Source organism: Ipomoea nil, unplaced genomic scaffold (genome assembly GCF_001879475.1).
Source record: "Ipomoea nil cultivar Tokyo-kokei standard unplaced genomic scaffold, Asagao_1.1 scaffold2779, whole genome shotgun sequence".
In the NCBI taxonomy this organism is placed as follows: Eukaryota; Viridiplantae; Streptophyta; class Magnoliopsida; order Solanales; family Convolvulaceae; genus Ipomoea; species Ipomoea nil.
In genome coordinates this window covers 4,807,153-4,821,116 of record NW_017619207.1, presented here as the reverse complement: position 1 = coordinate 4,821,116, position 13,964 = coordinate 4,807,153, and the positions used below count along the sequence as shown (strand labels likewise).

General features: G+C 29.1%; 1 protein-coding gene across 1 annotated transcript; it reads right to left on the bottom strand.

The window, feature by feature from the left end:
- Window positions 1-3,183: 3,183 nt before the first annotated feature.
- LOC109157338 (replication factor A protein 1-like) lies at window positions 3,184-6,231 on the bottom strand. Its single transcript, XM_019305237.1, has 9 exons — window positions 6,079-6,231; window positions 5,714-5,984; window positions 5,531-5,627; window positions 5,278-5,402; window positions 5,113-5,197; window positions 4,138-4,270; window positions 3,900-4,043; window positions 3,452-3,685; window positions 3,184-3,363 (listed from the first exon to the last, which is right to left on the bottom strand). Exons 1-9 carry the CDS (start codon window positions 6,229-6,231, stop codon window positions 3,184-3,186), a joined length of 1,422 nt encoding a protein of 473 aa, XP_019160782.1.
- Between the last annotated feature and the right edge of the window lie 7,733 nt (window positions 6,232-13,964).

Sequence of the window (13,964 nt, the reverse complement as noted above, 5' to 3'; positions counted from 1 at the left end):
ATTAAATATGATATAACAAAAATATAAATCTTATAAATTAAATACACATAACATAATTCATTTTAATATTTTAGAACATAGATTTGTAATTGGTATAAAACAGCCTAACATTATAAAATAAATTGCTGAACATTACAATATTTATTTAAAATAAATAAATAAATAAATAAATATATATATATATATATATATATATATATATATATATATATATATATATATATATATTGTTTATTTCTTTTGGTTTAATACATAAGAGATGAGGAGGAAGCGTTGACAGCCTTCTCCTCTCTCTGTCCGAACAGATCTGAGAGCTTGAAGCTCTCTTCAATACTGCCACGATCTCTCTCTCAAGCCTATGCCTACATCATTTTACTATCCTTCTTTTGCCTTCATCTCTTCACGGCCAAACAATTTTGAGATTTATTATAAAATCGCGTCTAGATCGCGATACTCCGTTTATGCCTACATCGTCTGAAATCTGTCATTTCTGGCCACGATCTGTGCTTTCAAGCTCGTTTTGAGCTTGAAATCTAGATGTATTGAAGCTACTGATCTCATTCAAGGTTAGAATCAAACTTTTATTTTCTCAATTTCATTTAGGGTTTTTTCGTATTGACTGTTTTCATTTACAAAATCTTAGATTCTAGTCGACTTGATGTTGTTAGTTTCTTAATAATATGCATGCACATCGATCTTGTTTAATAAACTTCTATGATTTCTGCAAATTTCATTCCAAAATTGTATGATTCATATAAGCTATAGTTATAAGTTGATTCCGTTTTACTGTTAATCTATAGACCTATGACTATTTTGTATGTATAATGTTAGAATTTCGTTTTGTAAAAGATGTAATTGTACTATTAAACAAACAATTTTGTTAACTTGTTCAATTTGTTTGTCATGTAAATTGAGAGGACAATACTTTGGAGCACTGAGAGGCAATGTGTAGCAGATACAAAATAGCCTAGCAGACTGTGGAATTCATTGAAGCGTGATTTGCAACTTTAAAACAGATAAGTTTCGAAATTACCTTTGTTTTCTTCATGTGGTTTCCTTTTGATGCCTAGAATAGTTGACTTTGTAATTTGCCTCATTTGCTTGTCTATTCTTTCTTGCTAAAACAGAAGCTTTGAATTATTTGTTTTGTCTGAGCTATGAAATTGACTGACTGTTTTTCGGATTAATGAATTGAAAAAAATAGTCGTAAGTACATAGGGTCATTTTTTAGTATTTAACTGTTTTGATTTTTTGAGATCCGCACTTGAAATGAAGGGTTTTTTATTCTATATAATGATAGTTGTCATCACTTGTATTTAATATCCAAATCATTGTATTTTTCAATAACAATGAGTAACTGTTAGTTTCACACACTGTAATTGTTGTATTAATTAGTTCGTTTTAACTGGCTAGCAAAATAATTTGTTCCAATTATTAACAGAAGCCGTAATGTGTTTCTTCCATTTGTTTATATAGGGCAAAAAATGATGACTTTGAGGAATTGGAGAGCAGACCATAATCCCAAAGCGAGCATGTAGACGACAAAGAATGCATCTCTTTCATCTGAGAGATTATGTTACCATTTTACACTTGATTTTGTGTATTTTGAATCGTTTTTATGCCTATAATGGTATATTTTGTAATTTTGGTCATTGCACTCATTAAACCAATAGTTAGACAAACTTTCATTTAATTTTACCTTTTTTCTGTGCTTTAGATTATACAAAATCTGTCTTGATTTTGCATTTTGGAATTAAAAATATCCTTGGTTTCAGTTACTTTAGTCATCATAGATTAATTTTCTGCCTTTGATTCTGGAGATTTCCAGTATTTGTTCTTTTTTATTCACTTTATAAAACTGTGCTAAGCAATTTTAAGTAATTTGTTTGGAATGCAAGGTTTTATACTAGGTATATGTATTTCTTCAATATAAAGAATTCTTTTGCATTGGTAGATAAATTAAACTCTTATGCTTAATATGTTTTTTTTTAAAGATTATTCTATCTTTAATAACTAATGTTATCAAGTTAATGTTACAAATCTTCTAAAACCTGGTAACTTTTTACTGAAATATAGTTTTAATATACTTTAAATTACTTTATGTTAAGAAATTGTTTTTATACTTAAGTATTTGGACTTAATTAGACTTCGTTTTGATTTTTTGGTTGACAACTTGAACTTTCAATGTTGCATAGATTGTTACATGCTGGAGCTTTAAGTAAGCCTTATGAAGTAAGGCTGAATATAGTGATTTAGATAGATATATTTCCAAATACTGAAGTAAGAAATAATGAGTTTTAATACTTATATAAAACTATGGGCTTTTATATTTACACAGGAAAACCAGCAGGGAAAGTATTTGCAGTGGAGAGACAGCTTTTGGGGGGTTTAACAGATCGTTAAGGTACAATTACTAACTTTATAAATATTAATTCTAAGTGATATAGTTGAAATTCTAGTCCTATATGTCTTGCATGAACTTAAATGTATTGCTTTCATGGTTAAGTAAAAATAGTAGTAACAGTTACTCAGGAGATGTGTTATTTTGGCAATTTTTGTTTTTTTTTGAAATGTTTGTATTACTTTCATGTTATAGAATAGTAGAAGTATACTATTTAACCTATTACACTTTACAAAACAAAATACTGCTCAGTGATTGACAAAACTTGTCCCAGATCCCTTCATTCTAATGCCTTGTTACTTGATCATTCTTGTTTAAAACCAACCTGGAAAAAAAAGTAAGAAAAGAGGCAGTTTAGGTGATTGATTTTTTCCAATATGTAATTGTTCTTTAACACTGTTAGTAGTTTCATGTTACAAAAACCTAGAAGTAGTTATGTTTTAGGGTCTTACACTTTGTTCCGATACTTGTCACATAGTTGTTCCCTGATCATACTTTTTTGGAAAATCACCTGAAATGAAACTGAAGAAAACTGCAAGACATGTTCTAATACCATAGGTTAATTTAACATTATCAAAATACAGTTATAAAATAAAAAAATAAAAAAAAAAGGATTTCAACCTTAGAAAACCAAAGAAACAAAATCCGTTAAATTAGTAGGACAACCCATTAAAAATCCAACAGGAAAACATCACAAAAACATTTTTTAAAAATTGTCTATATGCCAAGCACAGTAGCAAATGTCTAGAGAACAGTAACATGCATTTTCAGTAGCAGATCATTCAAGCAGTCTTCTCCTTCTTGATGTTGGATGGTGTTGCTTTCTTGCGACTTTTGGATGAGGAAAACTCATCCAAAAGTAACCTTTTAGTAGTTAAGGAGTTGACCGTAGTGTCATCCAGTTCATGTTGAGAGGGCTGCACAGAAGCAGGACTATTGACCTCTACTCCTATAGATGCTTCCTGTATATAACACAATGGATGAGTCAGTTTTAGCAATAGGTAATAAAAAATGAAAAACCTAGTAAGAGGTTTAGTAAGAAATTCTTACTTCATAATTTGCAGGACTGTTTGTTTCCTCCTCAAGCATCTTTGATATTAAATCCTGCTCTTGGTGCTCGACAAACCTGTCACTATAGGTCTGGAGAAAATGTTCGTCCCTTAACAGCCTCAACACATTGAAAGGAGAATTATTACCCCGCTTTAGAGCCAGTTTTAACCCTACTTTAAACAACATCTTCATTCCCACAATAGCATCCAACTCAGGGGGTACTTCAACATGAACCTGTCATTTGAGTTTGCATTAGTACATTACATTAGACCATCTACATCTAAACCATAAGTTAATTTTAGGGAAAATAAAATTATCTCCTTGTATTTCTGATACAAAAGACAAGCAGGGATTCCAACCAGCTCAACCACTTCTCTGTCCCAAAGCAATAGTGGAGCATCTCCACTCTTGTCTAAAGCCATGATAACCACCTTATACCTGACTGTACCCTGAGTATATGGCTTATGACACTTAGTACTCCTCCGTTTTCTTTAAGTTTCTTATTACAACCGGCTGACATGCATGATACATAGTACCACCCATCATCAAGATCTAAACCCAAGATCTCAGCAGCAACATAGTATTCCACATCCTATAGTATACAAATAAAAAAATTAATGTATAAAACAAACATAGGAACTCAGATATAAGATAAGTAAACATTGCGAGTAGTTTCTGTTTCTTACCACTTGTGTCTTCTTAAGGTCGTAGCAGGTAGTCACAATGAGTCCAACAATTTTAAAGTCACTAATGCCCGCTGACTGTGAGTGTAGAGTGCCCGTACTCAAACTTTTCATGTGAGTATTTTCAGATTTCATGCTTCATAATAAGGTTTAAACAAAAACAGTGGTTAGCAATTTGTATACTCAATTGGTTTTTCCAGAAAATTGGCATGTGAACAAAGTTTATAGAAGTATGCCAATACTTGACTAAATTAATAGAATGATTGATTCTAAACTGCCTATTTGCCTAAAAAGCATGCAATGTGTGTGAGTTAATTGCCTATTTGCCTTTTATACTAACTTTTTTTTCCAGAAAATTGGCATGTGATGAAAAAATAATCTCATGCCCATACTTTACTGAAATAATAATCACAAGTAAAATTGTTGTGGCATGTGATTAAAGTTTAATCTGATGCCCACACTTGTATATTTCCCTAACCTATCTGTTAATAACCTATGATGTAAATACTTGACTAAATTCATCGAATGATTTATTCTAAACTACCTATTTGTGTAAAAAGCATGCAGTGTGTGTGAGTTAATTATCTATTTGCCTTTTATACTAACTTTTTTTTCCCAGAAAATAGGCATGTGATGAAATTATAATCTGATGCCCATACTTTATTGAAATAATAATCATAAGCTTATTTTTTTTTGGCATGTGACTAAATTTTAATTTGATGCCCACAATTGTGTATGTCCCTAACATATCTGTTAGTAACCTATGATGCCAATACTTGACTAAATGCACTTTAAATATCTTCTAAAGTGCCTAATTTTTTTAATCTGACTTAGTGCTTAGTGCTTCTAGGAATTACAGTATTACATTATATAAGATGTGATGCAATATTTAACTTGACTTGAACTGTATGCATTCTAGGAATACCTCATTAGGTGTACTTAAATTCAACATTATGTACTAAAATTAAGTGTACTTACTTCGACTTGAACTCTAGGAATTCCTCAAAATCCTCATTGAACCATAGCTTTGTAGCATCATATGAGCTGGTGATTCTAACCTCACCTAAAAAAAATAAAACCTACATATTAGTTGACTGGAATGAGTAATAAGCTGCTAGAATGTGCAGGAAGAGAGAAACTCACCACTAACCAACTTAGCACGACAGCACTGAATCACTACAATAAGTGGTTCTTTTGAATCACTATTGTAATACGGCATCAGTGAAGCAACGTGTTCATTCCATAGGGTACATGTCAGAGTGTTCTCACTGCCATGACATTAGTAGAAACCAAAAACAATTGCTGTCAGTATAGGCTAAATACTGATCGAAAAAAACACAAAAAAAAAATAATAATAACTGTGAGTAGTAAAAACACAAGAAAAATTAGTACTTACGCATTATCTTCAATTTGAAAATCAATCAGTTTGGTTACCTTTCCACCTATAATCTTATCCACAGGATTATAGATCCCAATGACACGACCAATAACATCTGCCAAATGAAAAATTTTTCAGTAAGATGTTAGCAGTTCAGCTTAACATAATATATTAAAAGATGGAGAAATGAAGAGATAGTACCAATAAGTTCCTTGTCGTTCACATCTGCAGTGTCTTTTAAAGAAATGAAACTCTTTAATCGAAACATTTTAAAAGGAAACCCTAAAGAGTTTATCTCCTTCACTTCTGTTCTGTAGTTCAGTTTGATCATATAGGCATGCTGTGTAATCTTGTACACATAATAATTTGTCGCAGCCATGAAATTTTTTATTTCGAACAGTTTTCCCTCCTTGAATATTTCTCTATATTTCACCACATCTTTTTTTTGAATGGTAGCATGAATATAGCTTCCCTGAAAAAAACAAAAACAGAAATTACTCAAATATGAAATAGGATTAGATTAGTAGGTAACAGTGACATGATGCATTAAAAATAGATACCATTACCTCTTCATCATGCAGTAACACTTCCATATTCTTACTGCTGTGACCCTCTCCCCTTTTCTTTGGAACTTCGAATACCCTTACTGCTCTAACGCGAACTGCCCTAAGCTGGTGTTGAGGTTTGATGTCCTTCACAAGTATGAACATTGACGGCATTGTGTTCAACAAAATGATATTTCAAAGGCGCTGTAAGCAAACAGATTTTCGGAAGGAATACTTTGCATAAATAAGCCGATTATTTATAGACTTCGAAGCGTTGGATATTTCAAATGAATGATCAGCAGCCTGTGTATGGGAAATACACAATTTCTTGTTATGTATTAATTGCAGAGTAAAACTCTGCGTCTTCTATGTATATATTTTTATTTTTTTTAGGATGTGAGCATCTGTTTATTCAATCGTTGGTTATCCGATGATGCTAATGATGTTGTTTAAAGTATCAAGACTTCTACATTAAATGTATTGCTTGAGACGAAAGGACTGTAGGGTTTACAAATTATAATCGCTTTAGAATACGAAGAGTTGTCTAAAACAAAACGGCTAGGAAGATTCCCAATGTGTAATTACATTAGTCACGCGTACAAATTCAAAGAACCGGTTATTCTCTCATGTATGTGTTTGCAAAACGGCATAGTACGCAATGGGCGGGAAACAATGATTGCAAAAAAAATGCACAACGGCGTTTTATCCAATGGGCGGGAAAAAATGATTGGCAAAAACTTCTTGCTTTATTATAGAGTTAGATATTAACTTTAATTTGTACTATAAATTCATTAGATATTAGTTAATTTTCATATAAAATTTTGTTACCAATTAAGCTTTATTAATTTTTTTTACCAATTAATTAATATTCATATTAATTTGGGCAGGAATGTTGAAGATGAGGATTTTACTTTTATTAATAGTACAAATTGGTGTAAATAATAATTAATAAATTATTATTTCTTTATAAAATTACGCATAATTTTAAACAAATTTTCTCATTTGTTACGCATAATTTATATCCATTATTTTCACAATTATAATAATTTAATTATTATCAGAATTTGGTAACCATTTTCCATTTTTATGTACATATTGACTTTAATTTGTGGTAACAATTCATTAGATATTAGTTAATTTTCATATAAAATTTTGTAACAAAATTAAGCTTTATTAGGACTATGTGGTCTAATGGTACCCGGGTTGGACTTCCATTTGGAAGATTATGAGTTCGAGCTTCAGTGGAGGCGTTATTGGTTCTTTGTGTTTCAGTAGGTTGAGAAAGTATGTGAACAGATACTACAATGTAATAGAAAAAAAAGTAATTAATTAATATTTATATTAATTTGAGCTGGAATGTTGTAAAGGAGGATTTTACTTTTATTAAAGTCATTTCACTAAGGAAATTAAAAATAATTAAAGTAAAACTAATCATGCTATATTTATTTGTAACTGTATATTAATTTCATTTTGAAATCATTGGTTCACATATTTGAATTATTTATTTTTCTTTAATTATTCTCGTTGTAAACATAAATGATATTGAAATAATTAATTCTTGATATTTATCAAATTGTATTTTTTAAAATATAAAATTTTCTCATGTTTAGGGATTAAAAAATATTTTAAAATGATTTTTTATTAGTAAGTATTTTTATTTTTAAAATATTTTCCAACAACTCAAACACTCCCTTAGTCTCTAATAAAAGCCTGAAAAATAAAAGTCATTTCATTAAGAAAATTAAAACTAATTAAAGTAAATCTAATCATGCTATATTTATTTGTAACTGTATATTAATTTCATTTTGAAATCATCGGTTCACATCTTTGAAATATTTATTTTTTTCTTTAACTATTATAAACAAAAATAATGATATTTATGAAATTGTAGTTTAAAGTATATATATACATATATATATATATGTGTGTGTGTGTGTGTGTGTGTGTGTGTGTGTGTGTGTGTGTGTGTGTGTGTGTGTGTGTATATATATATATATATATATATATATATATATATATATATATATATATATATATATATATATATATATATATATATATATATATATATATATATATATATATATATATATAACATTTACACATGGTATGAGGGGTTAAAAAATATTTTAAAATTATTTTTTATTAGTATGTGTTTTTATTTTAAAATATTTTCCAGCAATCCAAACACTCCCTTAGCCGCCCATAAAAAAACTGATAAAGAAAAGTCATTTCATTAAGGAAATTAAAACTAATTAAAGTAAATCTAATCATGCTATATTTATGTGTAACTGTATATTAATTTCATTTTGAAATCACTGATTCACATATTTGAATTTGTTTTAGTTATTATAATTTATAAACAGAAATGATATTGTACTAATTAATTTATGATATTTATCAAATTGTATTTTTTTAAAAAAAAAAATATAAGAGTTACACTTGTTATGAGGGGTTAAAAATTATTTTAAAATTATTTTTTATTAGTAAGTATTTAAAAAAAAAAAATTCCAGCAACTCAAACACTCATTTAGTCTTCCATAAAAAACTAATAAAGAAAAGTTATATCATTAAGGGAATTAAAACTAAATAAAGTAAATGTAATCATACTATATTTATTTGTAACCGTATATTAATTTCATTTTGAAATCATTGGTTCACATATTTGAATTATTTATTTTTTTATTTAATTATTATGAACATAAATGATAGTGTACTAATTAATTTATGATATTTATCAAATTCTATTTTTTTAAAATATAGTGTTTTACCATTTTCAAAAAAAAAAAATATAGTGTTTTACCCATTAAATGTTTTTGTTATTATGAATTTAAAATTAAAATAGAAAAAATAAAAACATGTTAAAATGTACAATATAATAATATAGTTGGACTTTTATATATTTGGTCAAGTATCTATTTTCATAACATAAAAAATTTAAATTTAAATTTTGTATGGTTAATATAATCTCTAATCATGTACATATTTAGATAAATTTATAGCAAAAATTCATATAATTAAGTTGATTTATTCCAAATTGTATTTCATATATTTTATAATTCTAAAAATATGAATAATAATAACTAAGAGAATCGTACTTAGAAATCAATAAAAATATAAATTCTAAATTTTGTATGAATAAATATGAACTCTAATCGGATGCATATCCTTATATGATTGTATAATACATTGTATATACACATAATATTTATTAATATGTATACAGGAAAATTCTATAATATAATTTCATTAATTATAATTTGTATCGATAGATTTATATTTTTAAAAATATATATTTTGAAATTTAAAAAGTGTATGTAGGTATATTTAAAAAAATTATAAATATTCATGTTTTGTTAATTTTGTAATTTCATTTCTTTAATTATATTTCATATTTTATTAATTATAATTTAATGAAATTGTCACAAATATTTCTACGCAAGAAATCTTATATTTCTTAATTTTATTAATTATATTAATTATAATTACCAAATATTGTGACAATTACTATAATAATTTCATTAATTATATTAATTATAACATTTGTTCTCTTCCAATATTTAAATAAATTACCATAAAATTACCATAATAATTATACAAAAGAATGAAAGAAATATTATGAGAATAATTAGCTTTAGTAAAAATTAAGAAATAATATTAAAAATAATCTATATAATAAGGTAAGTATAATTTATTTTGTGCCAATAATATTATATATTAAGTATAAAAAATATATATGTATATAAATTATCATAATAATTACACAAAGACACAAATATATACGAAAGAAATCTTATTGCTATAGAATTAACATTGTTTATGGTGAAAAGGCACAAACATAGTACGGAATAAATTAGGAAGAATTTTATGGTAAAAAGGCACAAATAAAATTAGTACCGAAAAAAGGCACTGTAATTTTGCATTTTCTCTTTTTTGATAAATTAACAAGATTAGAGAACTGTCCGAGATTAATGATTGATTCAGTTACGAAGATAGTCAGTGATAATCAATCATGTAGAGGATGTAAGAGAAGATAACAGCACAAACTCAACGACACAGAATAGGGGTGTAAACGAGCCGAGCCGAGCCCGAGTTCGTGAACTGATGCTCGAGCTCGAACTCGAGTTTAGGCTCGAATTTGAGCTCAATTTTGATCTGGAATTTGACCTGTTTGATTTAAAATTTAAACTACTTTGTTTTATGACTTTTATCCATACATAATTATTAAAGTATTTTAATTACCATCCCCTAATTATTATTTTTATATACTAAATATAATACAATTATATTATATATTATATATTATATAATATATTATAAGGCTCGCGAGCGGCTCGTCGAGCCACGAGCCTACAATACCTAAGCTCGGCTCGTGCTCGTTTAACCCACGAGCTGCTCGAGCTCGAGCCGAGCTCGATTTTGACCGAGTTCGAGCTGAGCGTTGACCGAACTGCTCACGAGCGACTCGCGAGCGGCTCGGCTCATTTACACCCCTAACACAGAATATTTACCCAGTTCGATACAGTGTGTATCTACGTCTGGGGGACGATCACATAGGCGTCCAATCCATTAAATCATAATCCAATGTACAAAGGTAGATATACGATAATCTTACCCAAGTGCCCCACACAAGGTACAAACCCAGTCTACACAGGTTTAGTGGATTGTTGAAGATGGAGAGCCATGCATACAGAAGTCCAATGAAATCCCTTCACTTGGAGAGCCCACTCTGATGCAGTCCACTTCAATGACGCTCTTTAAGGTTGTTCCCACAACAGTGTGATCACAGTGTCCTTTCGTTTAATCAGCAGTGATCCTTCTCAAGTTCATCATCTTAATCACCATGAACATATTGTATTGAGAAGATGCATGACAATCAAAGATCTAATCTCATATAGCATATGGGGAGTGTTTCTTCATACTTTCGGCATAACCCTAATTCTTTTCGAGTAAGGGTACTTATAGATTCTTCAATAAACACTCTCCATAAACGACTTTGATTGTAGAAGGTAGGACTATAAAAGAGGAATGTAATCTCAGATGATTTGGTCCATACCTTTCTTGAAAATATACGCTGATATTCTTTCCAAACTTGTCTGATAATACCGCGTAAGACTTTTAGAAGACAGCTTCCTAAATCAGATCTTCAGTGTCAGTCCTTCTGTTGTTGCTTCTGATTGATCAGTCGTTTGTAGAGCTGGATGGACAAACTCTAAACCTATCTTAGTATGCCATAATAATATTGCCAATTATAATATGGGGTTTTTGAACATTTAAAAACACTAACAGGCACAAATATATACGGCAAATTACTATGTTAATAATTACGGAAGAAATCTTATTGCTATAAAATTATCACAAATATATACGGAAAAAATCTTATTGTCACAAATAGTAATTTTATTGCCTAATAGAATTTGTCAATTATTAAACATTCTTTATGGTAATTATCGTATGACGTTTAGTACTAAAATTATTAGGAAGAATTTTTATAATTAAGGTATAATATTATTAAATCAAATTTATTAAAAATAATGTGTCCACAATATAAAATAAATTATACTTGTCTTAATAATTATTTATTAATGTAAATATACAATTATAAATTTACATTGATGAAACAACGGAATGGCAAGATAGCTCTAGTATTTGTTTCTCATAATTGAAATGATGGTTTAGTACTTTAATCAACAGATCAGAACATCTCTTAATTAATGTTTGTAAATGGGAGATTCCTCAGGTTCGGATGGACGAACCATAGGGGGCCTAGGTGGTCTCTTATAACAAAAACAGACCTTATCAAGATAGTCACAATAGCAAGCACTCAAAGGATCATGAGCTACACAATCCTTATTTGTCTTGCATGAAAAATCATTATTCTTCTTTGCTTCACCACCGCTCCAAATACCTGCAATCATTATATCAACTCACAATATTAGTGTTTTCACACATCTAATAAGCATAGATGTTTTCTCTTAGATTTTTAATGTAGACTCTTAAAATATATCATTGTGAAATTGAAGATCTTATTTTAACAGAGAAATTAATTTAATGTCGGTATATAATATACCCATAGTAAAATATTTTATGGGTAAAAGCTATAAAAGATGAATGGACTTACACGAAGCAACCACTATCAGAAGGAAGAGGCTTGAAAAGAGTTTAGAAGGCATGGAGAAGATGATATTGGTCTAAAGAGATTGATATTGATGATAATATATATATTGGTTAATATTTTGATTGAATTGGTAAAAAAGGATATACTTTTGGTAACAACTTAATTGGAGGAATTAATTAAGATAAAATTGTTGGTGTGTTTATTGCATTATTATTATTAGGAATAAGGGTCAAATAGGCCATCGAACTGCACCTAATAATACAATTAGGCCACTGAACCCAAAAAACCAACAATTGAGTCCCTAAACTAACCAATTCCTAACAATTCATCCAATTTGAAGGTTTCTAACAGGTCAACAACCAAATTAATTATTTTTAAAAAAATAAAATTTAAAAATTAATTATTAAAATTAAAAAAAAAAAAAAAAAAACAGAAACGTTCTTCGTCTACGGCCTGTTTATTCGTCTCCACGGCCGGAGACGAAGAGTTTCTTCGTCTCCGGCCATGGGGACGAAGAAGGTTTCTTCATCCCCATGGCTGGAGACGAAGAAACTCTTCGTCTCCACGGCCGGAGACGAAGAGTTTTCTTCGTCTCCGACCGTGGAGACGAAGAGTTTCTTCGTCTCCGGCAATGGAGACGAAGAGTTTCTTCGTCTCCAGCCATGGAGACGAAGGCCGGAGACGAAGAAATCGTCGTCTCCGGCCGTGGAGACGAAGAAACTGGCCGGAGACGAAGAAGTTTCTTCGTCTCCGGCCATTTCTGTTTTTTTTTTTTTTTTTTTTAATTACTTAAATAATTAATTTTTAAATTTTATTTTTTAAAAAATAATTAATTTGGGAGGATGACCTGTTAACCTGTTGGAAACCTACAAATTGGAAGATTTGTTTGAAATTGGTTAGTTTAGGGACCCGATTGTTAATTTTTTAAGTTCAGTGGCCTAATTGCATTATATTGTGCAGTTCGATGGCCTATTTGACCCTTATTCCTTATTATTATTATTATTATTATTATTATTATTATTATTATTATTATTATTAATTAATTAATTAATTAATTAAATTTGGATATTACACAAATGCCTTTATGTTTTGGGGGGGAAATTTAGGAAGGAGGATTTTATTTTATATATAGAATAGAATAGAATAGATTAAAGAGCTTACCAAATTGAATGAGGCCACTGTATAAAGCTAAAGAATATGCAAATGATCAAAGAAAGGATGTGGAAGAATGGGCTTTTTTAGTCGGATTTCCAATACTAAAGTGAAAAGGCTACGCAACGTTACAATTCACTTTGAGCAAAAGAAATCATCATTAGTGAAAGCCTTTGCAAGAAATTATGGAATCAAATTAGATATGCAAAATTAATCTCTTCACTTTAAACAAATGTGAATCCACTAAGAATTGGATTGGAAACTCGAAAAATGATTTTCAGAAGTCATTTTATAAATTTTTCAGTGTTTGGGTACTGAAAGAGAATGAAGTCATTTGTTTAATATATTTTACAAAAAATGAATCATTTTCTTGAAATCATTTTCCAAGTTTTTAAATGGACTCTAAAATTCAAATAAATTTATTAATAGACCCCACTGAAAACATGCCAAAAAGTAACCATTTATAAGTTAAATTTTCAATAGTTCAAACACATATTGTTATATCTAAATCGTAATTATAAGGTGTAAATTAGATGGCACGAACATGATTAATCCTGTTATATGATTTTTGTATATTGGTTGAAAAAAACGTGTGGTCAGACCAAAACAAGATTAGTAGATACATGGTTAGTGTAAA

Excerpts from the sequence above, each read along its gene's own strand:
- LOC109157338 (XM_019305237.1), bottom strand. The coding sequence starts at position 6,231 with ATGCCGTCAATGTTCATACTTGTGAAGGACATCAAACCTCAACACCAG. Across the intron at positions 5,628-5,713 it reads GAACGACAAGGAACTTATTG|ATGTTATTGGTCGTGTCATT; the intron begins GTACTATCTCTT and ends TTCATTTGGCAG. Across the intron at positions 4,044-4,137 it reads ACCTTAAGAAGACACAAGTG|GATGTGGAATACTATGTTGC; the intron begins GTAAGAAACAGA and ends TGTATACTATAG.